Source organism: Petaurus breviceps, unplaced genomic scaffold (assembly GCF_028583685.1).
Source record: "Petaurus breviceps papuanus isolate PSGF00001 unplaced genomic scaffold, PetGlider_PUasm1.0 175, whole genome shotgun sequence".
NCBI classification, from domain to species: Eukaryota; Metazoa; Chordata; class Mammalia; order Diprotodontia; family Petauridae; genus Petaurus; species Petaurus breviceps.
Genome location: NW_027185764.1, coordinates 17,400,268 through 17,426,147, shown reverse-complemented (window position 1 = coordinate 17,426,147; position 25,880 = coordinate 17,400,268). Strand labels below are relative to the sequence as shown.

Sequence of the window (25,880 nt, the reverse complement as noted above, 5' to 3'; positions counted from 1 at the left end):
TCAATCAATAAACATTCATTAAATTACCTAGAACATAGTAGACAATTAAATGTTGCTTCATTGATTGGGTCTAAAGTCAGGAAGACTCCTCTTCATGAGTTCAAATCCACCCTCAAACATTGTATGACCCTGTCTGTATAGACCACTTGTATGACCCTGGGTAAGTCACTTAACCCTGTTTACCTCAGTTTCCTCGTCTGTAAAATGAACTGGAGAAAGAAATAGCAAACCATTCCAATATCTCTACCAAGAAAACCCCAAATGGGGTCATGAAGAGTTGGACGCTACTGAAAACTCAACAACACGTTCAAGGTCTGGGCTAAGCACTTGGGATAAAAAAAGGAGGCAATCTGCCCTCAAGGAACTTACAATCTAATGAGGGAGACAACACACAAATATATACAAAACAAATTATATTCAGGATAAATAGGCAATAATTAACAGGGAATTAAGGGGTCATGTTCCAATAAAAGATGGAATTTTAGTTGGGACTTAAAGAAACCTGGGGAGGTCAGTAGTCAGAGCAGAGGAAGGAGAGCATCCTAGGCAGAGGGGACAGCTAGGAAAAATGCCCTGAACAGAGAAAGATGTGAGTGTCTTGACGCTGGCCAGGAAGCCAGTGTCACCGGATAGAAGAGTGTGTTAGGGAGCACATAAGGTATAAGAAGACTGGAAAGGCACAAGAGGGCTAGGTGATGAAGGGCTTTGAATGCCAAACAGCGTTTTGTATTTAATTCCAGAGGTGATGGGAACCAGGGAGGCAACAGGATCATGTATCTAAATCAGGCACAGCGTTCTAAGGGGAGTTTTCTGTCTCCATCTCCCATGCTTCACATGGATGGGGATTTGACCAGAGGAGCTGATCTTAGCAGCAGCATAGGACAGATCCATCTGACTAAACCCTTTGTATCTTTTCATTTAGCCAAAGTACAAGAAGAGTTGGACCGAGTTCTACAAGCAAGCAGGCTGCCCGAGTATGAAGACCAAAAGGCGCTGCCTTACACCAATGCAGTAATTCACGAAATTCAGAGATTCATTGCCCTTCTTCCCCATGTCCCTCATTCCATGTCAGTGGACACCCATTTCAGAGGGTACTTTATCCCCAAGGTAAACATTTCCTGAAAGCATGACTATGTTTTGATCAAAGAAATTACATCTTGTGGTACCATCATTAGACTGCTGGCCCTGGAGTCAGAAAGACCTGAGTTCAAATCCAGCCTCAGATACTTACTGGCTGTGTGACCCTGGGCAGGTCACTTAACCCTGTTTGCCTCAGTTTCCTCTTCTGTAAAATGAGCTGGAGAAGGAAATGGCAAACCACTCAAGAATCTCTGCCAAGTAAACCCCAAATGGGGTCACAGAGAATTGGACATGATTGAAATAACTCAACAAAAACAGCAACAACAATATGAGGGAGACAATAGAACTTACCTCCCAGGGCTGGGTCATTGTAGAGAGCATTGTAGGCCTCAGAGGGCTACGTACATGCTAACCCTCTTATTTTGCCAGTCAGTCCACATTTAAGAGCTTACTGTGTACCAAGCATTGTACTAAGCAATGGGGATCCAAAAAAGGCCAAAATACTCCCTATGCCCAAGGAGCTCACATTTTAACAGGGAACACAACATATCAGTTACCAGGTATATACAAGATAAGAAAGTGGCTGCAAGGTAATCTCAAAGGAGAAATCACTATGAGCTGGAGAACATTGAAAAAGGCCTCATGCAGAAGCTGGGGTTTGAACTGTATCTTGAGGGGGTCAGAGGTGAAGGGGCAAAGTGTTTCAAAGATGGGAGACAACTGGGATGAAGGTATGGAGTCAAAAGAGGGAGAGTGAAGAGCGGCAAGTAAGTCAACATGGATTGTGGAGTTCATAATAGGGCCTAAGTATAATCCTGGAAAGACAGCCTCGGACACAAGGAGTCAGTTCAATTTCCCCATGCTAGAAGAAACATGTTGTGGGATATGGTCAGGAGCAGAGCGTACATCAGGGCCAGACAGAGTGTCATTTATGGGGTCTCATCCTATTTCTCAAGCTCATTCCAATCAACCTCCAGATACACAAGGTAGAGTCTAAGAAAAGCTCATGAGCTGGAACAAGTGGCCACAGTTAAATTTTGTGTGTGTGTCTGTACATCCTTCTAGAACTAGGCTGAGATTGATCACAGAACCAGAGCACTGGTGCTGGAAGGGCCCTCTGAGGCCAGCTGACCCAGTTAACTGCCTCATCTTGCAAAGGAGGAAACAGATCCAGAGAAAGAAAGTCAGTTGACCAATATCTTCCAATTCCAGAACCCTTCTTTCCACTGTATCTCACTGTCTCCTGTGACCTCAGTTTTTGTTAAATTCAGAGATGTTCTGAAAGAGCTTTTGAGATGATTCAAATATTTGCAGACCTTAGGCTTTGACTATTTGGTGAAGACTTTATCTGCTTCATCGTATAGGTGAGGAGACCAGAGGCTGGGCTTGACTCAGGGGACAAGAAGCCCCTGACTCATTGTAAGTGCTTAATAAATGCTTGTGACTCACTAAGGGAGTGAATGATGGACTAGCTGACTGGCTGCCCTGGAGCCCCAGAGGAGCTCTATGTAGATTAGCTACTGATCATTTTAACTAACTAGGAGCTCCTAGCAGACTTGAAGATTTTCTTTCTACCCTTTTCTGAAGTTTCCAGCAGCGTGTGTGGGTTTAGAGAATGTGGATGAATTTTAATGTCAGCAAAATAATTTTGATGTTGGTCTGACCAGAATTTGGAAAGTCAATCAACCAAGGGGGAAAAAAAACAAACACCAGCTGGTGTATTATAAAATTTAACAGAATTAGGTTCCAGGGGGTCCCCCAAACACTCGTTGATTACTGTATTGATTCCAAAGTCTACCAGAAATTAATTTTGCATTGTCTGTCTCCATTTAATGTTCATTAGTGTTAATATATCAACAAGGAAATATTTTAATAATGCTTCTGTCCTGACAAATAATGTTCTGACAGAAGCACTTACCATGTACTTGAAGCAGCTAGGTGGCCTAGTAGATAGAGCACAGGCTCTGGAGTCAGGAGGACCTGAGTTCACATCTGGTTTCCAGATACTTAATAGCTGTATGACCCTGGCAAGTCACTTTACTCTGTTTGCCTCAGTTTCCTCATCTGTAAAGTGAACTGGAGAAAGAAATGGCAGACCATTTCAGTATCTTTGCCAAGAAAATCTCAAAGGAGGTCACCAAGAGTCAGACATGAGTGAAAAAAAAATGTGTCAGGCACTGTGCTAGTTGCTAAGGTAAATGAAAAATATCTAATGTATTATCTCACTCATTGATCATCAAGTGAAGCATATTAAGATTCACATTTAACCTGTAACCTAGAAATGTTAAGCCAGATATTAGTCTGGGGAACTAAGACGCCAGGGGTCACGGGGGAGCTTGCAAGGATGTGGGGGAGGAGAATAAAGTGGGGCAGACTTTTCCGTGCTGAGTCATGGGGCCTTCACTTCACTAAGGATGAACTCCCAAAAGGAGGAGGAGGGGGAAGATGGAGAAGGGGAGGTAGAGCAGACGCCGGGAACTGCACCAAACAGTGACACGCTGACGTCTGAGGTCATTTCGTCCCATGTGTACACGACATTTGTGACCTACTCTAAGACTGGCTTGTGCCTTTGAGTGATGTTCCTGATAGTGAGCTTGGCTCTGAAATGAACCACCCACGCGTCTTTGGTAGCCAAGGGTATGTACTTAGGGAAGGCTTGGTCTGAGTAGTTCATGGCTATGGCCCATAAGAAAACTGTTTTACATTTCTCCTGTGTCCCTACCAGAGCTTAGTAAAACACATAATGGGGGGCTAGGTGGTGCAGTGGATAGAGCACTAGGCCTGGAGTCAGGAAGACTCATCTCCCTGAATTCAAACCTGCCCTCAGACATTTCCTAGCTGTATGACCCTGGGTAAGTCACTTAACTATGCCTCAGTCTCCTCATCTGCAAAATGAGCTGGAGAAGGAAATGGCAAAACACACCAGTATCTTTGCCAAGAAAACCCCAAAATGGGGACATAAAGAGTGGGTTGGACATGACTGAAATGACTGAACAACAGCAACAAACACACAATAGAAGCTCAATGTATGTTCATTGATGGATGGTTGAACTGTATCACACAGGAGTGCAGAAAAAACAGCTCCTGTAGGCCCATATTTTCTGTCTCCTTCATTCCAAACTCATCCTTCATCCATTGTATAGCCAGGCTTCAGTCAGTCTGTTGCCTGATGGATGACTTGCTAGTTACAAATCAACATTTGCAAATACACATAGCCACAAAGGATTCAGAAGCCTCTCCTTATTCATGTTAGATTCCAGAGAGCCTCCAAAAGAGCCTAGAGTCAAAATGCAAGCAAGCCTCCTGAGGGCAGGTACTGGCTTCACTTTTGTATTTGCATCCTAGAATCTAGCTTTGTGTCTGACACACAGTAGGCACTTAAAAAATGCTTGTTGATTAAGGTAAGATGCTTCAGATGGTTTCCCAGTTTCTTCCCAAAACACTCACTTTTTCCCAATGCCCTTTCAATTTTTCTGATACTATCAGAGGGAGAAAAACCCACTTTTAGTTTTCAGTGGTCTTTAAGACCTCCTAATTTCTCTTTTGAGAACAGGTAGTGAATTTGGGACTTGAGTTAGAGGCAGTCTGAGCAGAGTTCAAGTCCCTGCTTTTGGCACATGCTAGCTGTATGCCTGTAGGCAAGTCATTTCATCACTAGTCATTCCAGGAAACTCTCCCAGATAATCAATTATAAATGAATTGCTGATTTGCATGGGTAGAGGGAGCTACCCAACACAAATTAAATTACAAGCTTGGACAAAACCAAAAGCCACCTCCTCCTTCTTTTGCGTTTATGTCCTTAAACTTACTCAATCCCAAGTGGTAACCATATTATCTTCCTTTCTGATAGTCCCATGGAAATTATACATAAAATAGTGAGATAGCTACATTTAACATTTTAAAAAATTGTTTCTTCAAAATTAATCTTTACTTCCTGATATCTCTTCTCCTACATCAAGTAAATAAAAAAAAAAAACTTGAAAAATAAAACCCTTAGTACATAACTCAGTAATCCAACAAAACAAATTTCCGCATTAGCCAAGTCAAAAGTCTTTTTTTCCTTGAGCATTTTAAGTTCATCACCTCTCTGGCAGGAGGTGAGTGGCATGCTTTATCTTCATCCTTTTGGATTCATGGTTTATTGTTATATTGATCAGAATTTGAAAATCTTTCCAGTGAGCAGCTAGGTGGTGCTGTGGACAGAGCCTATAGTCAGGAGAATGTGAGTTCCAAATGAACCTCAGACACTTAGCTACATAACCCGGGGCAAGTCACTGAACCCTGATTGCCTCCCCCCAAAATAAATAGTCTTTCTGTAGAATGTTGTCATCTGTTTATATTGTATATATGTGTCCTAGATCTGCTCATTTCTCTCTGCATCAGTTCATAGAAATCTTTTCAGTTTCCTCTGAAACGACTGATTTCCCATGACATTCATATGCCACAATTTGTTCAGTCATTCCCCGATGGGAGAATAGCCCCTTATTTTCCAATTCAAGATCACCACAAGAAGAGCTGCTTTAAATATTGTTTTACATCTAGATTCTTTTCTGCTTTCTTTCATCTATTTGGGACTATTTGGGCATTTGAGTTATCTATTGAGGAACTATTTTGAGATGTGACTCTCCTTGGGAGTGTCTGATTTGGGATCTGGTTAGGACCATTAAAGGTCTAGCTGGGTCAAAGGGTAGACACAGTTTGCCTACTTTGCTCTGGACTTAGAGCCTTCCTCAGATAGTGGCAGCCAGCACCAACCCCCAGGGAAAAGCAGCCTATTCTGCTTCAAAGAACAGGAGGCATTGAATATTTGAATATTTGAAGTTTCAAGTTCTGGATCCAAACACAAGGAGGAGTTGCTCTCCCCAAGAGGCTTCTTCTTGTCTGTCTCTAGTGAGGTGACCTACTTGTCACGGTCCATTTTGGAAAACTGAGCCAGAGATCCAGGGAACCTGGTATGGGGGAAAGTAGGAGACAGAGGACCTCTGTCAAAATCCTGGTTCTGACACTACTACCATGTGACTTTGAGGAAATTGCTTCCTTTCTTTAGGTTTCAGTTTCCTCTGAAATGATGGGTTTGGACTACATGGTCATTCCAGACTTAGATCTGTGACCCTATGCTCTTGGAGCATTTATGTCACAGAGAGGTCAAGAGTCAGAGTTTTTAAGGCTCTGAGGAGTAATAAGATGACAGACAGGCTTTGGGTAATAACTGGCATTTATATAGCTCTTGAAGATTTGCAAAATACTTTACAAATATTATCCTTACACCGATTCTAGGAGGTTGGTACTACTACTATTTTATAGATGAGGAAACTGAAATAACCTGAGGTTAAGTGACTTGCCCAGGGAGACTCCTTTATCCATTTTTCCATCTAGCTGCCAATGATGAGAGTGGGTAATGAGAGGGGAGAAGAATCAATTTAATTGAATAAGTTTTTATTAAATCTCTTTTTATGTGCAGGCTGCTGTGTGAGGTTCTGGGGACACAAAGGCAAAAAGAAAAACTGTCCCTGCCCTCAAGGAGCTTATGTTCTATTGGAGGATACAAAGTAAAAAAGAAAAAGAAACAACAAAAACATAAATTAGGGAATGACTGAACGAGTTGTGGTGTATGATTGTGATGGAAATGACAAGTGGGGTGATTTCAGAAAAAGACTTTTGATTTCTGAAGATTTCTGAAAAGACTTACACAAATCGATGCAAAGTGAAGTGAGCAGAACCAGGAGACACAGTAGCAAGCATACTCTACGTTAAAGAATTGTGACTTACTTAGCTATTCTCAGCAATACAATGATCCCAAAGGACACATGATAAAAATTCTATCCACCTCCAGAGAAAGGACTGAGGTTGTCTGCATATAGACTGAAATATTCTTCTTCTTCCCTCCCTCCCTCCCTTCCTTCTTCCTCCCTTCCTTCCTTCTTCCCTCCCTGCCTTCCTTTCTTCTTTCCTTCTTTCCTTCCTTCCTTCCTCCCTCCCTCCCTCCCTTCCTTCCTTCCTTCCTTCCTTCCTTCCTTCCTTCCTTCCTTCCTTCCTCCCTCCCTCCCTTTCTTCCTTTCTTCTTTCTTTCCTTCCTTCCTTCCTTCCTCCCTCCCTCTCTTTCTTCCTTTCTTCTTTCTTACTTTCCTTCCTTCCTTCCTCCCTTTCTTTACTTGTTGTACAAAATGACTAATATGAAAATGTTTTACATGACTGAAAAAAATTAAGCTGCCTTTGTTGGGGGCCAAAGATTTTATTGGAGTGAGAAGTTACTATGGAAGAACTTTCTCTACTCATGAAGACTGGTGCCTTCTCTGCAACTTCTAGTCTGACCTTGTTTTTACTGTTTGAGGCAGTTAGATGACATTGTGGATAGAGCACTGTACCTGGAGAGAGGAATCATGTTCCAATCCAGTTTTAAACACTTATTAGCTGTGCCAGTGTGAGACAAGTCACTTAAAGTCTGTCTACCTCAGTTTCTTTGTCTATCATAGGATAATCAGAGCACCTTCCTCCCAAGGTTGTCATGAGGATCACATAACACAATATTTGTCATAGCAGTTATTGTTATTCAGTCTTTTTCAGTTGTGTCTGACTTTTCATGACCCCATTTGGGGTTTTCCTGGCAAAGGTACTGAAGTGGTTTTTTATTCCTTCTCTAGCTCATTTTACAGATGAGGAAACTGAGGCAAAGAGTGTTAAGTGACTTGCCCAGGGTCACACAGCTAGTAAATGTCTGAGGTCAGATTTGAACTCACCAAGATGAGTCTTCCTGACTCCAGGTCCTGTACCCTATAGAACACTTTGAAAAGCTTAAAGTGATATATAAATACTAGCTATTACTAATATTATTATTGATGTGTAAGCAGATCATTAAATTCAAAGTGTTTCATTCATTCATGCTTCCTATCCCTACCTCTCTTCTAGGGCACCCCTGTAATTCCTCTGCTCACTTCTGTGCTTCTTGATAAGACTCAGTGGGAGACCCCAAATGAGTTTAACCCCAGTCACTTCTTGGATGCAGATGGGAACTTTGTGAAGAAGGCAGCTTTCCTTCCCTTCTCCATCGGTAAGAATCACAATTCACATTTTCCCAGGCCACCTATGCTTTTCAACACATTTCTGTATACTTTAGAATGCTGGTTTTGGAATAAAAAAGCTTTGGTCTGAATCTCAGTTTGACCACTTGCTAACTCTATGGACAAATTTCTTTTCCCCACTATACCTCAGTTTCCTTACCTATAAAATGAAGGGCTTAGACCACATGAATTTGAACTCAGCTCTTCTCACACTCTCCTTGTGATATTAGAGGCTAAATGCCATTATCCCCATTTTATGAATGGAGAAACTGAGGCACAGAGAAATGAAGGAAATCTAAGTATACACAGATGCCTAGCAGTAGAGTCGGACATAGAACCCAGGTCTTCAGACTTCCAGGCTAGTTTTTTTTACCACTAAAATAAATTACTTCTATTAAATAAATAAAATTCAAATAAATAAAAAATAAAAATTAAGTGCCTACAATTTTCAAGAAGATGCTGAAGATACAAGTGACCCAAAGAGATGTTTAAATTCCAGGAGGCTGGAGGAAAATACAATGTGTAGAGGGATAAACATGGTATGGCACAAGAAAGACCAGGGAATGAGGGGTGGCTCCCTGGAAGAAGTGTTGCTGCAATTGATCAGAATCTTAAGTGGGGAGAATTGTAAAATAATAGTTTATTTTGAATTCTTTCCTCTTCTTACCCTTTTCAGGATCTCCTCCCTCTTTTGGGATTCATTTCACCCAATCCCTAGGCCCCCACACCTCCCCCCATGCTTACATTTCTAAGTCCACCCACTGTGCTTACCACACCAGACTCTGACCTTCACCTGCCTTCTGACTGACCTGACCTGGTCCCATCCACTTTATCATATTTGATTGAAATGGCTAGTCTGGTCAATTAATTTGCCCCAAAGTGACAGTGGACAATCAATTATACTGCCCCCTACCTCTCTCCAGAGAAATAAAAAAAGTTAGCAGGGGTCATAGAGATCATTTAGTACAGTCTCCTTATTTCACAAATTGGGGTAGGGGGAAGGGGAAGTGAATAAACATTATAGCACCTACTATGTGCCACTGTAAAAAACCCCACTAAGTATTATCTCAGCTGATTCTCACAACAAACATCCTTTGAGGTAGGTGTGCTTATTGGCCCTATTTTGTTGTTCAATTGTTTTCAACTCCTCATGACCCCATTTGGGGTTTTTCTTGGCAAAGATACTGGAGTGGTTTGCTATTTTCTTCTCTAGCTCATTTTATGAGGAAACTGAGGCAAACAGAGATGGATTGACTTGCCCAAGGTCACATAGCTAGGAAGTATCTGCAGCCAGATTTGAATTTAAGTCTTACTGACCCCAGGTCCAGAGCCCCATCCACTGCACTACCAGCTGTGTCATGAGAGGGCTGTGGCCCAGGCGATGAAATGACTTCTTCCTTTAGCAGTTGGGTCTCCAGACTTTGAATTAGGTGGTCATTTCCCTGTGGTCTACACTTCCTCTCCCTCTACCAATGTGCTTATTTTGAAAAGCATCTTCAGTCCAGTGGTAGGGATTTCAGATAGAGTTATAACAAATCCTTATATCCAGGGAGAATTGGGGGTAGGGTGGGGAGGAAAGGTGGCAAGTGGGCAGCACAGAAGGATAGTATGCCCCTGGGGCAGTAATCCCAGAAGTGAAGGAAGTGACCCATCCCTCAGACAGTGTAGTCCATGCTTCCAGGGCCCAGACAGCAGACCCCCTGGAAGAAGAGACACAGAAGCGATGGAAGGTAGGTTCTGGAAGAGGGATTCCAGTGAGGGGAACCTGGGAGTAGTGGGCCAAGGGCTGAGTAAAGGAGAAGGAGCTGTCATTTGGGTGTGAGACTGGTGGGCTGGAGGCCCTGGATGCTGGCACCCAGAGGCAAAGCCATGGTCCCCCCACTCTAATTAAAGCTCTGATCTCACACAATGGAGAACACTAGGGGCTGCAAGAATTGGTGATGAGATGGGTGGGAAGGGGCAAGGGAAACTTTCCACACCTATGAAATCATACTGTCCTTCCCCCAAGATATCTGTCTACTCAGCCTGAGTGCAGCAGGACCCCCAAGTCTGAGTTTGTTTTTTTTTTTTTGTAGGCCGCCGTGTTTGTATAGGGGAGAGTCTAGCCAAGATGGAGATGTTTCTATTCTTTGTGACCTTGCTTCAGAGATTCACTTTCCACCCGCCCCCAGGCATCAAAGCGGCTGACCTGGACATCACCCCTGAGGCAACCTTCACCATGAGGCCTCAGCCGCATTCAGTGTGTGCAGTGCCACGGTCCTAAGGAACAGCAACAAAGAACCATTCCAGGCTACTTAATGTGGGGATGGATGCCTCTTTGATTAAATGGCAGACACCATGCAATACAAGCACCCTCCACTGTGAGAAGGACCAAACATGACTTTGGCATCCTCCCACCTCTCTGTTCTGGAGCCTCTGCTTCCCTTGGCACCAACACTCTTTTCCCCCACCCTCACCTACACCTCGCTACCCCAACCTTGATATTTCTACCTTTATCCCTGTCAAAACCTCCTAAAGAACTAAAACTAATTTACATTAATCCTAAATAGTTTAAAAATTAAAATTTAAAAATTAAAAATAGTTTAATTTAAAAATTAAATAGTTTAAAAATTTAAATTAAAAAATTTAAAAATCCCTCCTTCCCTTACAAGGGAATTTGGATTTTAAAACAAGATCTTAATTAAACTAGTGAAACCCCAATGGTTACATTTAAGGCATTAACCAGTTTGAAGTGAAGTGTGTGAGGTGCATTATTGCTATTGCTAAGATTTCTAAAATTATATCAAACAATAGAGACAAGAGTGGACATCCCCATTTTTAATGGAAATACTTTTCATATTTCCCTTATTATATAAGATATTAACTTGTGGTTTTAAAAATATTCATGCTTGGGTGTGGCTAGGTGGCGCAGTGAATAGAGCACCAGCCCTGGAGTCAGGAGGACCTGAGTTCAAGTCCGGCCTCAGACACTTAACACAAAAACTAGCTGTGTGACCTTGGGCAAGTCACTTAACCCCAATTACCCTCCAAAAAGCACAAAAAAAATATTCATGCTAAGGAAAGATCCTACTATCCCAGTTTTTAAACAAAAATGAATGTTGAAGGGCAGCTAGGTGGCACAATGAATAGAGTACTGGCCCTGGAGTCAGGAGGACCTGAGTGCAAATCTGGACTCAGACATTTAACACACACACACAAAACTAGCTGTGTGACCTTGGGCAAGTCATGTAACCCCAATTGCCCTATCTTCCTCCCTCCAAAAAGCAAAAAAAAAAAAAAGAATGTTGAGAAAAATCTGCATCTGGTATAATCATGAACTCTATTTTCTCTTTTTTATTACATTAGTCAGTGAGGTAAAGGAGAGGGAGGCCTTATGGTCATGCCTGAAGTCCTACCAAATAGAAACAGCTGTCTGCTCTGGCTATATAAACACTCATCCTGGAAACCATTTATCCTGGCTTCAAAATTCTCAACTAAATTTTTTAAAATTTAAAATTAAAAAAATTAAACTCCTACTATGTACAGTGTACTGTATTGGGTCCTGGGGATAGACAGATGAATAGATATGTAGAGAAAGAGAAGATAAATGCTGGCTATGTAGATAGACAGATGGTAGAGCATTTATCATTAGCCCAGACATCATGCTAAAGGCTGGGGATCCAAGTAGAAGTAAACAAATTACTACCCACCCTCAAGCTTATATTCTAGTGGGGTAAGGCAACATAGAAGGGGCAGGATGTGGAAATGGCGGCTGAGAAGTGGGTGTGGCGGGCTGGTCATGTGAAAGACAAAGAGAGAACAGAGCCCATCACCCAGGAGCAGTCCAAGGTTCCAGTAGAAGAGAGGTGAGGATGATGGCCAGAATAGAGGCAGAATGGGGTGGAGATGACCAATGAGATGAAAAATGGCATTAGCTTTACTTTAGCAAAATTAATAACCTTAAAAGGTATTATAATGAGAAGGAGGAGAAGAAGGAGAAGAAGAAGAGAAGGAAATGAGAAGGAGGAGGAGGAGAAGATGATGACAGAGGAGGAGGAAGGGGAGATGATGATGATGATGATGATGATGATGATGATGATGATGATGATGATGATAAAAGACAAATGAACAATTCAGACAGTGCTAAGAAATATAGTATAGAAAAAATCAAACACTATCTTTAAAAAATCTCTACCACTGAAACTTAAAAATCAACAACAAACATAAATAATCAAACATTAGAAAAAGGAATAAAATCTTAAACAAAATCCTTAGGATTTAACAAAACAGAAGCTAGAGAGTCAGCAAACAACAAAGAAAACATGTGCCAGGCATGCCTTCTTAAGACCTCTGAAATGCCAATGTTGTTCTTGGGTCATTTCAGTTGTATCTGACTCTTTGTGACCCCATTTGGGGTTTTCTTGGCAAAGATACTGGACTGGTTTGCCATGTCCTTCTCCAGTTCATTTTACAGATGAGGAAACTGAGACAAATGGGACTAAATGATTTGTGCAGGGCCACACAGCTAGTAAATGTCTGAGGCCAGATTTGAACTCAGGATGATGAGTCTTCCTGATTTCATACCCAATACTCCATCCGCCATACCACCTAACTGCCTGAAGTTCCAATACTTTTGGCTTAATTTCTTGTAACACAATTGTAGTCACTGTGCTCATAGTTCTGATTTGGTGGATTTTGATTTGCCTTACTTGTGTGAAGTCTTTCCAAATTTCCTGATTATCAGACAGCCAATAATTATTTATTAAGCCCCTACTATGTGCCAGGCACTGGCCTAAGCTCTAGAGATAGAGATACAAAGAAAGGAAAAAGACAATCCATGCTCTCAAAGAGCTCACTCTCTAATGGAAGGAGACAACATTCAAACAACTATGTAGAAATAAGCAATATACAGGATAAACTGGAGATAGTCTCAGAGGAAAGGAATTATGGATTGGGACAGGCTTCCTGCAGAAGGTGGGGTTTTAGTTGTGACTTGCAGGAATCCAGGAAACAGATATGAGGTCAGAGGACATCTTTTGCATGGGAGACAGCCAGTGAAAAACACTCCAGTGCCTAGAATCCAGAGATGGAATATCTTGTTTGAGAAATGCAAGGATTTGACATTTTTAATGGCACCATAATATTCCATTGCACTTCTGTACCATAACTTATTTCATTCCCCAAGACATTGGACATATAATTTGTTTCCTGTTTTTGTTATGAATAAAGTAGCTATTTGGGATACAGATAGTCCTTTTTCTCTCCCTTGAATATCTTGACGAATTAATCCCTAAATACAAGATACATTTTGCTCCAATTTTACTTTTGGAGGGCAGTGGGGGTTAAGTGACTTGCCCAAGGTCACACGGCTAGTTTGTGTGTGTGTGTGTGTGTGTGTGTGTGTGTGTGTGTGTTAAGTGTCTGAGGCCATATTTGAACTCAGGTCCTCCTGACTCCAGGGCCAGTGCTCTATTCACTGCACCACCTAGCCGCCCCCTTGCTCTAATTTTAAATGGCACTTCTATATCTGTTTTCTTAGATTCCCAATGGTACAGATGGTGTCATGTGAGCTTATCTCCTATCCTGCCACTTTACTAAAGCAATTTATTACATGCACTAATGATCTTGTTGATTGTCTTAAGTTTTCTAAGCATATCACCACTTCACTTGCAAATAGAAGTATTTTAACTTCTTCATTTCCAATACTTAGTACAATTTCTTTTTTCATGCCTGCCTTAATGCTATTGCTAAGATTTCTAAACAGTATCAAACAGTAACAGCAAGAATGGACCCCCCTATTTTTAAAAAGGGAATGCTTCTCATACATCTCGATCACATACGATGTTAGATGGGAGATGGTCTGACTGCATCACAAAAGGTTCTGTGCTCTATGAGTGAGCCAGAATTGCAGTAGCTCAAAAGAAATGGGAAAATGTAGAGCCATCTCTACTCCAAAGGGTCATGTGGATGATTTGTGCCTGAAATGTGGTAGGGCCTTCCAAGCTTGTATTGGTTTGATCAGCCAGTCAGACATACTATCCCTTGAACCCAACATAGTGATGTCATTTCAGTCCTCTTCAAGAACAAAGGACAACACAGGGTGGCTAGGTGGCACAGTGAATAGAGCATTGGCCCTGGAGTCAGGAGGACCTGAGTTCAAATCTGGCCTCAGACACTTAACACAAAAACTAGCCATGTGACCTTGGGCAAGTCATTTAACCCCAATTTCCCCCCCAAAAGAAAAAAAAAGAACAAAGGACAACAACCAACCAACCAGCTTATAGTGTCAAATACATACTTTAAAAAAAAAGCATATTAAATAATGATTCCATATTTTTAAACATAAATGAATACTTATTTTATCAAAAACTATACTTTATCAGTAAAATCTGTATCTATATAATCATGGGTCCTATTTTTTCTCTTGTTTATATGATTTATTATATTATCTTCCTGATAGTAAATCATTTTTGCACTCTAGTTCTATACCTGCTTGGCTATGATTGCTATTTTTTTTAATGACTGATTATTCCATTTGTGAGTATTGTTTTAATATTTTTTGTGTTGGTATTCATTATTGATATTGTTCTTTCTGTCCGCCACCCCCCAAGTTTTGGCTTTGTTCAATCTAGGGATTTTTGCCTCATAGAAAGAACTGGAGTAGCCTGCCATGTTTATGTTCTGAAACACACTGAAATGTGTATACGATAGAGGAGTTACTTAGACCTAAAGAGTTTGGCAGGAGTTGTCTGTGAACAAATCTGGGTTTACTGTCTCCATTTTCTTTACTTATTAAAACTGGAGGGGGGGCGCAGCTAGGTGGTGCAGTGAATAGAGCACCGGCCCTGGAGTCAGGAGGACCTGAGTTCAAATCCGGTCTCGGACACTTAACACTTACTAGCCATGTGACCTTGGGCAAGTCACTTAACCCCAATTGCCCCTCCAAAACAAAAAAACTGGTTGGTTAAGTTTGTAATTAACTTTTATTGATGCCTGTCTTTTTTTTTTTTTAATACTACTGTCATTTTCTAGTTAAACCTTCTCCCATCATTGACCCCTCCTTTGTAACAAAGTGAAATAGCTAAGCCAAACGGACAAAGCCTTCAGTAGACATATGCATCTTTCCATGCCCTTGGTCCCCCTCCCACCACAGTGGGTACCTTTTTTGATTCCTTGTTTTTACTAACACAAAATATGCTACTACTAATATTTTGTAGCATATGGTACCTTTTTGACCTTGACTTTCTTGGGGGTATATATCTAGTAGTGGCTGAGGGTCTTTTTTAGAGAGAATCTCTTTATTGGCCAAGGTTCTTTTTTTCTCCCATTTTTCAAATGCTTTATGAACTTCTGATTTACATCATTCATTTCTGCCAGATTTTGAGTTACAAAATTTCTCCCCGTTTTTCCCCTACCCATCCCCCCAAAACAGTAGTCCCACGGCCAAGGTTCTTAATATAAAAGGATAATTAAGGAAACAAGCATGTTAAATGCCTACTATGTGACAGGCACTGTGTGCTAAGTGCTTTACAAAAATCTCATCTGATCCTTGCAACAATATTGGGAGTTAAGTGCTATTATGATCCCCATTTTACAGATGAGAAAAATGAAGCAGACAGAGGTTAAGCGACTTGCCCAGGGTTACACAACTGTTAAGTATCTGAGGCTAGATTTGATCCCAGGTCTTACTGGCTCTAGTCCTAGGGCTCTATCCATTACACAAGCTTGTGCCGTTATTAAAGATTCTGCAGTTATAGGAAAACTCAGCATCCATTTTATTCTGAGGTGTAACACATCACTGAGCTTCACATCATCTTTAAAGGGAATTAATTAACTCCTTATGGCCACTGTGTCCAGTACACAGTAGGGCGATTGTTCAATGCTTTGTATAGGATTTGCAATTTGATTTTTAATATTTATATATTCTCTTAAGAATTAAATTGGGGAGGGGTGGCTAGGTGGCTCAGTGAATAGAGCACCAGACCTGGAGTCAGGAGGACCTGAGTTCTAATCCGGCCTCAGACACTTAACATAAAACTAGCTGTGTGACCTTGGGCAAGTCACAACCCCAATTTCCCTACCTTCCTCTCTCAAACAAAAAAGCAAAATAAAAAATGTAATTTAAAAAAAGAATTAAACTGGGGGAGGCGGGATGATCACATAATATTCCTGTAATATTAACTTAGATGGAAAGAAATAGGAATTTGGGTTCTGAAAAGTAGTGGCACCGCTTTTCACCTCCAGGCAGAGAGGAAAACTACAGGTGTGGAATGCTATGTACAATGTTAGTTATGGTGATTGCAAAAGTTTATTTTGCTTAAACAATTTTCTTTGTCACAAGGAAGGGCTCTATGTGGGAGGAGAGCATTAGGAAGTTAAAGAGGCATTCAGAGCAAAAATCATCATTAAAAAAAAAAGAAAACTAGGGCATGCATTATGATGACCACCATTGTAAGAAAGGTTCTGTATAACAGAACTATTTCTAAGTCCCAGAATGGCCCTTACTAACCAGGATGTACTGATTGGCATGAATTGTGGCAATGAATCGTGAATTCCTATTATCTAATGCAACTTTTATCTTATCCATACAGACCCCATCTCCCTGATGCTATGGTAAGGATAGTGCCAGTGTCCTTCTGAGGCACATGAGATCTCATGGAATAATAATAACAGCTAACATTTATACAATCCCTACTATGTGCCAGGTACTATACTAAGTGTTTTATAATTATTATCTAATTTGATCCTCACAAGAACACTGGGAAAGCAGGTGCTATTATTATCCCCATTTTATAGGTGAGGAAACTGAGGCAAACAGTGATTAAGTGACTTTTCCAGGTTCACACAGCTAATAAGTGTCTGAGGCCAGATTTGAACTCAGAAAGATGAGTCTTCCTGACTCCAGACCCAGCACTCTATCTACACCATCACCTAGCTGCCTAGCTTGCTTTAAGAATTACAAAGTACAGTTATCCCTTCCACATCTGAACTTTCCCCCTCAGGGTTTTGATAGACCATTAATTGATAGAAGAAATTATTATTATTACTATTATTATTTGCAGGGCAATTGGGGTTAAGTGGCTTGCCCAAAGTCATATGGCTAGTAAGTGTGTCAAGTGTCTGAAGCTGGATTTGAACTCAGGTCCTCCTGACTCCAGGGCCGGTGCTCTATTCACTGCACAATCTAGCCACCCCTGATATAAGAAATTAAATGGGAATTTTGGGCGAGTATTGCAGAAGCCGTGGACGACACACAAAGGCCAGCAGATGACTCAGAGGCTATGACCAAATACTTAACCTAAATTTTAAAAAAAGTACTATAAACACCCCATAAAAGAAAAAGAAAAAATTCGGATTTCTTCTCTAGTATGAACGGAGGGCAAAAACATTTTACATGGATTTTCCAAATGGGGGGGCACACTATGCCCCTAACCCCCACAATGTGGAGGATAACTATACCTTCCTCACACCCCTGTGAGAGAAATAGTGTAGGTATTATTATTGTTGTTATTATTTTACTAATGAGGGAATTGAGTCTCAGAAGTGAAGTGACATGTTCTGGGTCATTCAGCCAGTCAGTGCCAGAGCCTAACCCAGAAGGAATCTGAAAGAATTACAGGAGCTTTTGATTCCAGCTGTGTTATTGCCTAGGCTTGTCATCTGACTCCTTCTAGGTCCCAGGCACAGGTCAGTTTATATCTCTCTGGTGGACAACTGAGCCCCCTGCACTGAAACCTGAAACCTCTTTCCTTTGAATTCCTTAAGTCTCTACAGGAAATACAGAATTTTCAGCATTTGATTATTTGTGCTAATGGAGCATAGACAGTAGGTACAGAGAAGTCTCAGAGAGCTTAAATCTAGCTTTGAGGAGTGTTTTTAAAAATGTGTTTTACTGCTGTCTTTTGTTTTTAAACATAATCATTTCTGGATATGTCCTCCACCCTTTCCCGCAACGACCCATCCAGCGATGAGATAATGTTTTTGAAATTATATTTGAATATTGGTGAGTTTGATATTTTGGGGAATTCACTCCTACTGAAATAACAGAATTTCACTGTAGAGCCTACTTAGCAATCCTATTTCTTCGTAATCTCTCTGAGCTGAATTTCTGCCTTGCTTTTTACTCCATATTGAGAATAGACAGTATCACCTTATCAGATTGAAATCTTGAAGACTTTGTCTTGGCAGAATGAGTGGATGAGAACAATTTGTTCCAACAGCCACGAAGCAGTCAGTTGTGGTGTGGAACTTAGACCTTGGTCAGGCCTCAAAGATGCCAAGGTCATCCAGTGCATCCTGGGCCATCAGCAATCCTAATTTTTGTCTTCCCACTGGACTTCAGTGACTCTGGAAGAGACTGAGGCTGTGTGTAACTTTGTGCAACTCTGCCTCACTTAAATCCAATTCATGCACAAGTCAAAAATGAAGGCAGAACAATAACAAACAACATTTTTTTTTTGCTTTTTTGGAGAGGGAAAGGCAGGGCAATTGGGGTTAAGTGACTTGCCCAAGGTCACACCGCTAGTAAGTGTTAAGTGTCTGAGGCCAATAAACAACAATATTAATCTAAATAGAATCTCTTTTAGTTTGTGGCCTGTCTGATTAATACTTTCACTTTAGGGAAGTAATTAGGTCTTTTAGTTTCTAAGGCTTCCTCCAGCAACTCCTAACCTGACAAAAAATAATGTAAATGTGTGTGTGTATATGTGTGTATACATATGTGTGTATACATATGTGTGTATGTATGTAAAGTTGATGTCAACTAAGACTTGAAATGAGGTAAGGAGGAGACATTTTCAGTAGGAACCCTCAAATGTTAACTGCTGTGGTTAGTTATTCATGGACAAATGGAGTGATGGATGTCTTTATAGCTAGAGAAAGAAAAGAGAGGCAGAGAAAGAGAAAGACAGAAGGACAGAGAGAGGGAAGGCAGAAGTGAGACAGAGATGGAGAGAAAGAAAGAGAGACTGAGAGACAAGAAAAGGAAAGAGAAAAGAGAAGAGGAAGAGAGAAAGAAGCAGTTGTTCACTGAGCGTTCCCTGTCATACATGTATCTAGGTATAAAATGCTGTTATTATTGTTGTCGTTTGTCTTTTGTTCTTGAAGAGGACCATGACATCAGGGAGGTGATGCCATGACAGGCAGGAGAAGTGGATTTTAGTGAGGGAAGGCTGTGCAAAGTCAGCAGCCTCACTTTTTCCTCTGGAGCCATCTGGGTCCAGCGGCCAGATATAGATCAGGAAAACTGGAGATGGCCCAGGATGCACTGGGGGATCCTGGCCTTTTGAACTAAGGTGTTTAACAGGTCTTAGTCTGATTGTGGCAATGCCCATTCAGTGATTAAAGCTAGGTAAGAAATGAGGCAAAGAATGGCCTCTATCACCTAGTCAAAAAAAAAAAAATCTATCTGGGAGGGGAAGACTCTTAGGATTTCTGACCACCATAGAAACAATTGCTATTTATATTCACTGAGCCAATCAACGACCAACCCATAACCAAGTGGGAGCTGACCTGGAACCTATTGTTTGCCAATCAATGAGAGTCAGTGATTGGGGTTTAAGACCTGGTTCTTAAGGGGAAAAAAATTTTTATCTTGGTGTCTACAGCTAGGTGTAAAATAGATCAGAGATGACTACAGTGAAAAGGGCAATAGGAATCTGTCCCAGTATGCAAGATGTCACATATTTGACAGAAAATGTGTGTGTGTGTGTGTGTGTGTGTGTGTGTGTGTGTGTGTGCGCGTTTCCCATGGAAGACCTGGTTGTCAGCTATATGGAGGATAAGGAATGCAAAGGGTCCTTGTCCAGCCCACTGAGGTACCTGGACAGACCAAAGCTAAGGGAACTTTGGTGTCTGCAAAGCTTTCAGGGCAGAGTAGGGGACAACACAGGGCCCCCAGTTTAAGTGGTGGACCCAGGGAAAACTGCCCCAGAGGAGACATATTATCCAAACCATTAAGGATCAAATTCAGTAGAAAAATGAGTTCTCCAGGCTCGGGAACCAGAAAGATCATCGATGATATTGAATTCCAAACTTATTGTGGAAATGAAGCTTGAGAAACACTTGATTTAAGAATAAACAGTGGCCATCTCCTGTGTGGGTAGTGAAATCCCAGGCAGCCATCACTGCTCTTACAAGAAGGGCATGCCTGGACCAGCCTCCATCTTGGAAGTCAGTTTTCTTTCATCACTGGAGGAGATGTTTCTGCCTTTGCCCCTCCTGGTATCCTGTGCAACTATTCTCATATCTATAAATTTGGGGCAATAACCTCACCAAACTTAGTCTCAAACGTTTAATGCCAAGGCCTACTATAGCCACATAATCATAGGAAGTTTGAAGAGGAAGAAGTCATTGTGTGTCCAAGTTTTCTTCCAGGATATAATGTAGGCTTCCTACTAGTAGGGAATTTGTTGTTTTTGTATCCCAAGAATGGTGTTTATCATATGGTAGGCGCTTAATAAATTTGTTGATTGATTATCTGGAAATTGGTTCCCTCATTTAATAAATGAGGAAAAGGAGGTTCAGACAAGTTGTAACTCATCTAAGGTCAAATGAGTAAGCTAGAAGCAGAGCCCAGTCTAGAGCCCAGATATCTTAACTCTTACCTTAGGGGTTCCCTGACCCATTTCATCATGAAGTCTGTCTGGAACAGGAAAGAACAATGACCGAAATTGTTGACACCCAATGTCTCAAACATTCTTTTGCTTTTTGCCTTCCTTAATGTCACTAGTATCTATACATACATGATAATGTGTTTCAATTTCCCCACAAGAATATTTGAATTTCAGATGTTTGCAGGGACCTGAAAATATCTTATACTTAACATGTCCAAAATTGAACCCATTATCTTTCCATCCCCACTCCCTTCCCAAACTTCCTTTTTACTGTTAAAGGCACAATCACCCTTCCAGGCATCCAGGTGTCACCCTCAGATCTTCTCTCTCTCACTCTCCATATCTGATCTGTTGCCAAGTCTTGTGTAATGTCTCTCATATATACCCCCTTCTCTCCTCTGACACTGACACCACCCTTGTGCAGACACACACTACCTTACAGCTAGACTATTTCTATAACCTGCTGGTACATCTGCCTACTTTAAGTCTTTTCCTAGTCCATCTTCCAGTGCCAAGATTCTAGACACACAAAAAAAGACATGAAAACAGTTTCCACCTTCAAGGAACTTACATTCTCTAGGGAAAGAAAGTATGCATGTGTTGCTTGTAGCCCAGTGGCATTTCTCTCCTACAAAGGGACTCTCTGTTCTAGGATCAGATTGATCTAATTCATTCTGGGGAAGTCTGACCTTAAAGAGAAGGGATCAGGCTTTCTCCCTAGCTCATTACGGCCCCACTCAGAATTTTTCTAGGAAAATTTCCTTCAACTTATGTATGACTCATGTCTAAGGTCTCCCTAAAAGTGATCATTTTGGAAAAGTTTCACAATGTAAAAAGAAGTAGATACCAGGTGTGGGACAGCTATTTATTCCTTCCACTGCAAAAGAAATACCTAAACCACAAAAGACTCCAGTATCTTTGGCAAGAAAATCCCCAAAATGGAGTCGTGAAAAGTCAGACATGACTGAAATGACTGAACAATAACAAAAGCAAGAACAAACATACAAGCACTGTCCCTCCCCACCTGCACCCCCCCCCCCAACACCTTGGGAGCATAATCCTTCCCTTATATAACCTCAGTCTCAGGGCAGTGAAGGGGGATTAGAATAAATTCACATTGACAAATACTAACAACATGAAACAGTAATCCATAACACTACACACTTTCTCAGGAGGAAAGTCTCCAGAGAGACTCAGAGCACTGCTGAACATGCATAATCTACTTTCTCTTCAGATCTCCATCGTTGACTGCCTCATTTAAGGTCTATAATTTCTGTCAGTTAGGCATGTATGGTTCATTTAAGAGTTGGTGTCAGTCTTCTCTAAGAATGGACACAATTTCAGTAAGTACCTCTTGCTGCCAACACCTGGACTTCTCAATGACTCTGTACCTCTCAAGTTCACGAGGTGGCCACCCAACCTGGGGACATTCCTCTCTAGATTACAGTTCAGTCATTTAAGCTGAGGAAACAAAATATGAAACAGAAGCTGCTAGGGACTTGAGAGTCAGTTTTGGGCAAACACATGCACTCATGGCTTTGTGTACGTGGCCACTTTAGTTGTTTCTGGAGAGAGGGAGGAGAGAGGATATTCCTCCCTCTTCTCCCTGAAAGTCCAAGGTTGTCTCAGTTCCAAGAAAGACTCCAAAGTGAGAGAGAGCAAGAGAAGAAGGTGCTTCTCCTTCTAAACCTACTGAATGGGCAACATTTCTTGACACAGTTCAAAGTAATGGGGACCATGGAGACCAGCCAGGAGTCTGTGGTTGCCCAGAAGGAGTCAGGCTGAGGCCCATTCCCAAGCATACTCCAAATTATCTCTCCTACAGGTCCACCAGATCTGAGGAACTGTCCCAATCATTCTCATTACCTATGTATATACCAAATGTATACAAAACAGAAACGAGGTAACTTAGTGGGGGGGTGGAGAGAGGAAGGAACCAGCAGATCGGAGAGGGATTAGGGAAGTCTTCATGTAGAAGGTGGCCCTGAAACTGAGCTTTGGAGATAACTAGGGCTTCTAAGAAGTGGAGATGAGGAGCAGGCACATTCTAGGCATAAGAGATATTTTATGCAAAGGCAGACAGATATGAGATGGAGTTTTGTGTGTGAAGGACAACAAGGGCAGCCTGGCTGAACTTCAGAGTATGAGAAAACGAACAATGTCTAATAAGGCTGGAAAGGAAGGCTAGAGTTAGGTTGTGAAAAGCCAAACAAAGGAGTTTTTATTTGATCCTAGAGGTAATAGGGAGCCATTGCAGTTTACTGAGCAGGAGAATGAAAGGGTCTGACCTTTGCTTTAGGAAAATCACTTTGGCACCTATGTGGAGAACAGAATAGAGACAGGAGAGATTTGAGGCAAGGAGATCAATTTTAACTGCCATTTTAATCCTCTCCATTCAATCAGGAGATAGGGGTTGGACTCATCCACTATTATACACTAGTTTGCAGTATTAATAGAGTATGTTATTATTGGTGTGCTGGTAAACATTTGGCAATTAGATCCCCCTCAAAAAAAAAAAGGATTCACAACACACTTTTAAGTTTAATAGGCATTTCCTCTATCATTTTAAATCCAAGCAACAAAATAAATCAAGCCCTGAATTGTAGCCGTTGCCAACTTCTGGGTTGTAAATGCTCACATTGAAAATTTAACAATCGTCTTCCCGAGCCTGTGTGAACTTGGCTCCAGCTACAACCCAGAATATCCCAGGACTTGGATTCCAGCGAGAGCCTTCCCCCACCCCTGGTTGTGGGGCTCCAGCTAGAAAACGTTTGCGGTCACTAGAGGGCACCAATCGTCACAGTTTTCTGGTCTACCAGACCTGGCGCCTAAAACAACTGGGTGTTCTCCAGGTCCCCCATTTCTCCCTACCTCCTCCCCCCACCCACATCATATTTTACCCAGGTGATGTCAGCTTCAGATGACTATACAGGGCAACCTTGAAAAGGAAAGGAAGTTTAAAAAACTTACATTCCCATTGGGTCGTGACCGCTTCTATGACTTTTCAAAGACACAGGTGGGGGGCGGGCACAGTAGGAGCACGGCGATCCCATGTTGATTTCATTTGAAAAATGAAACTCTGGCCCAGGACCTGGTGAGAGAAGGTGGAATTCATGCCCCAAACTTCAGAGGTTACACTCAATAGGCAATTTCTTCCCAGACAGAATGTTTTACATCAGACTGAGGGGAGCCTCTCATTGAAAAAATAAAATAAAATACATTTTTACTGATGCCTTTTGTTTTTATATCACAGTCAGACCCAGATAGATCCTCGTCACCCTCATGGGCATCTAACCTTCCTTTGTGACAAGGAAAACCAGTTCACCAGAACAATGGATACAACACCCACTCTGACAGTATATGGGATATTTTTGCCCACAAAGCACCCCACTTATCTGTCATAAGGATCTGCTTTAGATCTGGAAGGGACATCAGCACCCATCTAATCCAACTCCCACATTGTATAGATGAGGAAACTGAGACCCAAGTGACTTGTCCATTACACAGGTAGTGTGAGTGGCAGCAACAGAACTTGAATCCACGACCTGTGACTCCAAATCAGGGGCTCTTTTCCTGCTGCTACGGAGGGAGGTATTTTTCATTATTTATTTTCTGGTGGCAAAATTGATTGTTGCAATTACTCAGAATTTTGCTTGATTTTATTAATTTGTATTTACATCAGTGTGGACATTGCATACATTATTCTTCTGGTCCTGCTTTTTATTTCTGCCTTGCAACAGTTCATAAAAGATTTTCCATGTTTTTTGGAATTCCTTATGTTCTCATGTTACAACAGTATAATTCTTTTTAAAATTCTCAACTTAAGAACAAAATAAAATTTATGTATATGTATACCTACACATATATACATATGCATAATACTATATACATACATATGTGTATGTATACACACACAGAAACATAAGGGTAACTAGGTGGCACAGGGGATAGTTTGCCAGGCCTGGAATCAAGAGGACCAGAGTTCAAATCTGGCCTCAGACACTAGCTGTGTGACCCTGCGCAAATCATTTAATCCTGTTTGCCTCACTTTCTTTATTTGTAAAATGATCCAGAAAAAGAAAGGGCAAATCACTTCAGTAACTTCCAAGAAACCCCAAATGGGGTCATGAAGAGTCAGACATTGCTGAAAATGACCAAACAACACATACATATATAAACACACAAACACACACAAAATATATGAAAAAAGAGAACCGAACATAAAACAGCAAATCTCTTAGGCCCAGATTGGTTTTATTTTAAAATATATAATAAAATCAATGCGTCCTGCTTTTACTCGGCCATCTTGGCTCCGCCCTCCAATGAGTCCTGCTTTGCCCAACAACAGTCTATTACATTCAGTGCTAGTTGGTTTGGTCATTCTCCAATAGATGAACACAACTTTGTTTCCTAGTCTTTGCGAACACAAAGTGTTCTTAAGAATATTTTGGTAGATAGGGGTCTTAGTTTTCCGTAGTCCAGAGGCAGCATGATACAGAGGAGACAGAGATGGGTTGGGGTACTGGAATTCTTATTCTCCCACTCTCTGCTTCTGGGACTTTGGCCACATCACAACTTGTTGGGGCCTCATTTTCCTTATCTGCAAAAGGAGGGAGTCGCATCAGATGGGTCTCTGAGACTTCTGGTTCTAAGACCTTATGATCCTTGGCCATCTGTGCCCACGAGTGAGATCACTGGATCAAATGGAAGAACCTCAGGTTAAGAAAAAGCTACTATTCAGAACTGAGACAGTTCTGTGAGTCTGTGAGCTAAGCCAGCTCTGGATCTGCTTCCTGTCTGCTACTTCAACTGTGACCATCATGCCCATCACCACCCTTCCCCCTCTCCCAACCTCGGACTCCATCTCTACCCCTTGGACACTGGGCTCTGATGGATAAGCCTTTGTCTTTTCTGTCCCCTCTGTCAATCACCGCTTCCCAAGTGTTTCCACACTATGCTCCCCGCCCTCCCCCCCCCAGGTTCTCTTTCTATCATGTCCTTCATTAGAATGTAAGCTCCTTGTGGGCAGGAGCTGTCTTAACTTGGTTTTATTTCTATTCCCAGCACTTAGCTGAGAAGTGAGCACTTAATTTCTAAGTTAAGTGCTTGATAAATTCCTTATGTTTCTTTTCTTTTACTTCCTCTTCCT

General features: G+C 41.5%; 1 protein-coding gene across 1 annotated transcript in view; it reads left to right on the top strand.

The window, feature by feature from the left end:
- CYP2W1 (cytochrome P450 family 2 subfamily W member 1) overlaps window positions 1–11,654 on the top strand; it is a 48,351-nt gene extending 36,697 nt beyond the window's left edge. The window contains exons 7-9 of the mRNA XM_069084845.1: window positions 923–1,107; window positions 7,987–8,128; window positions 10,214–11,654. Coding sequence (XP_068940946.1) covers window positions 923–1,107; window positions 7,987–8,128; window positions 10,214–10,401 — 515 coding nt within the window. The 3' untranslated portion in view covers window positions 10,402–11,654. The remainder of the gene's footprint in view (window positions 1–922; window positions 1,108–7,986; window positions 8,129–10,213) is intronic.
- Window positions 11,655–25,880: the final 14,226 nt, after the last annotated feature.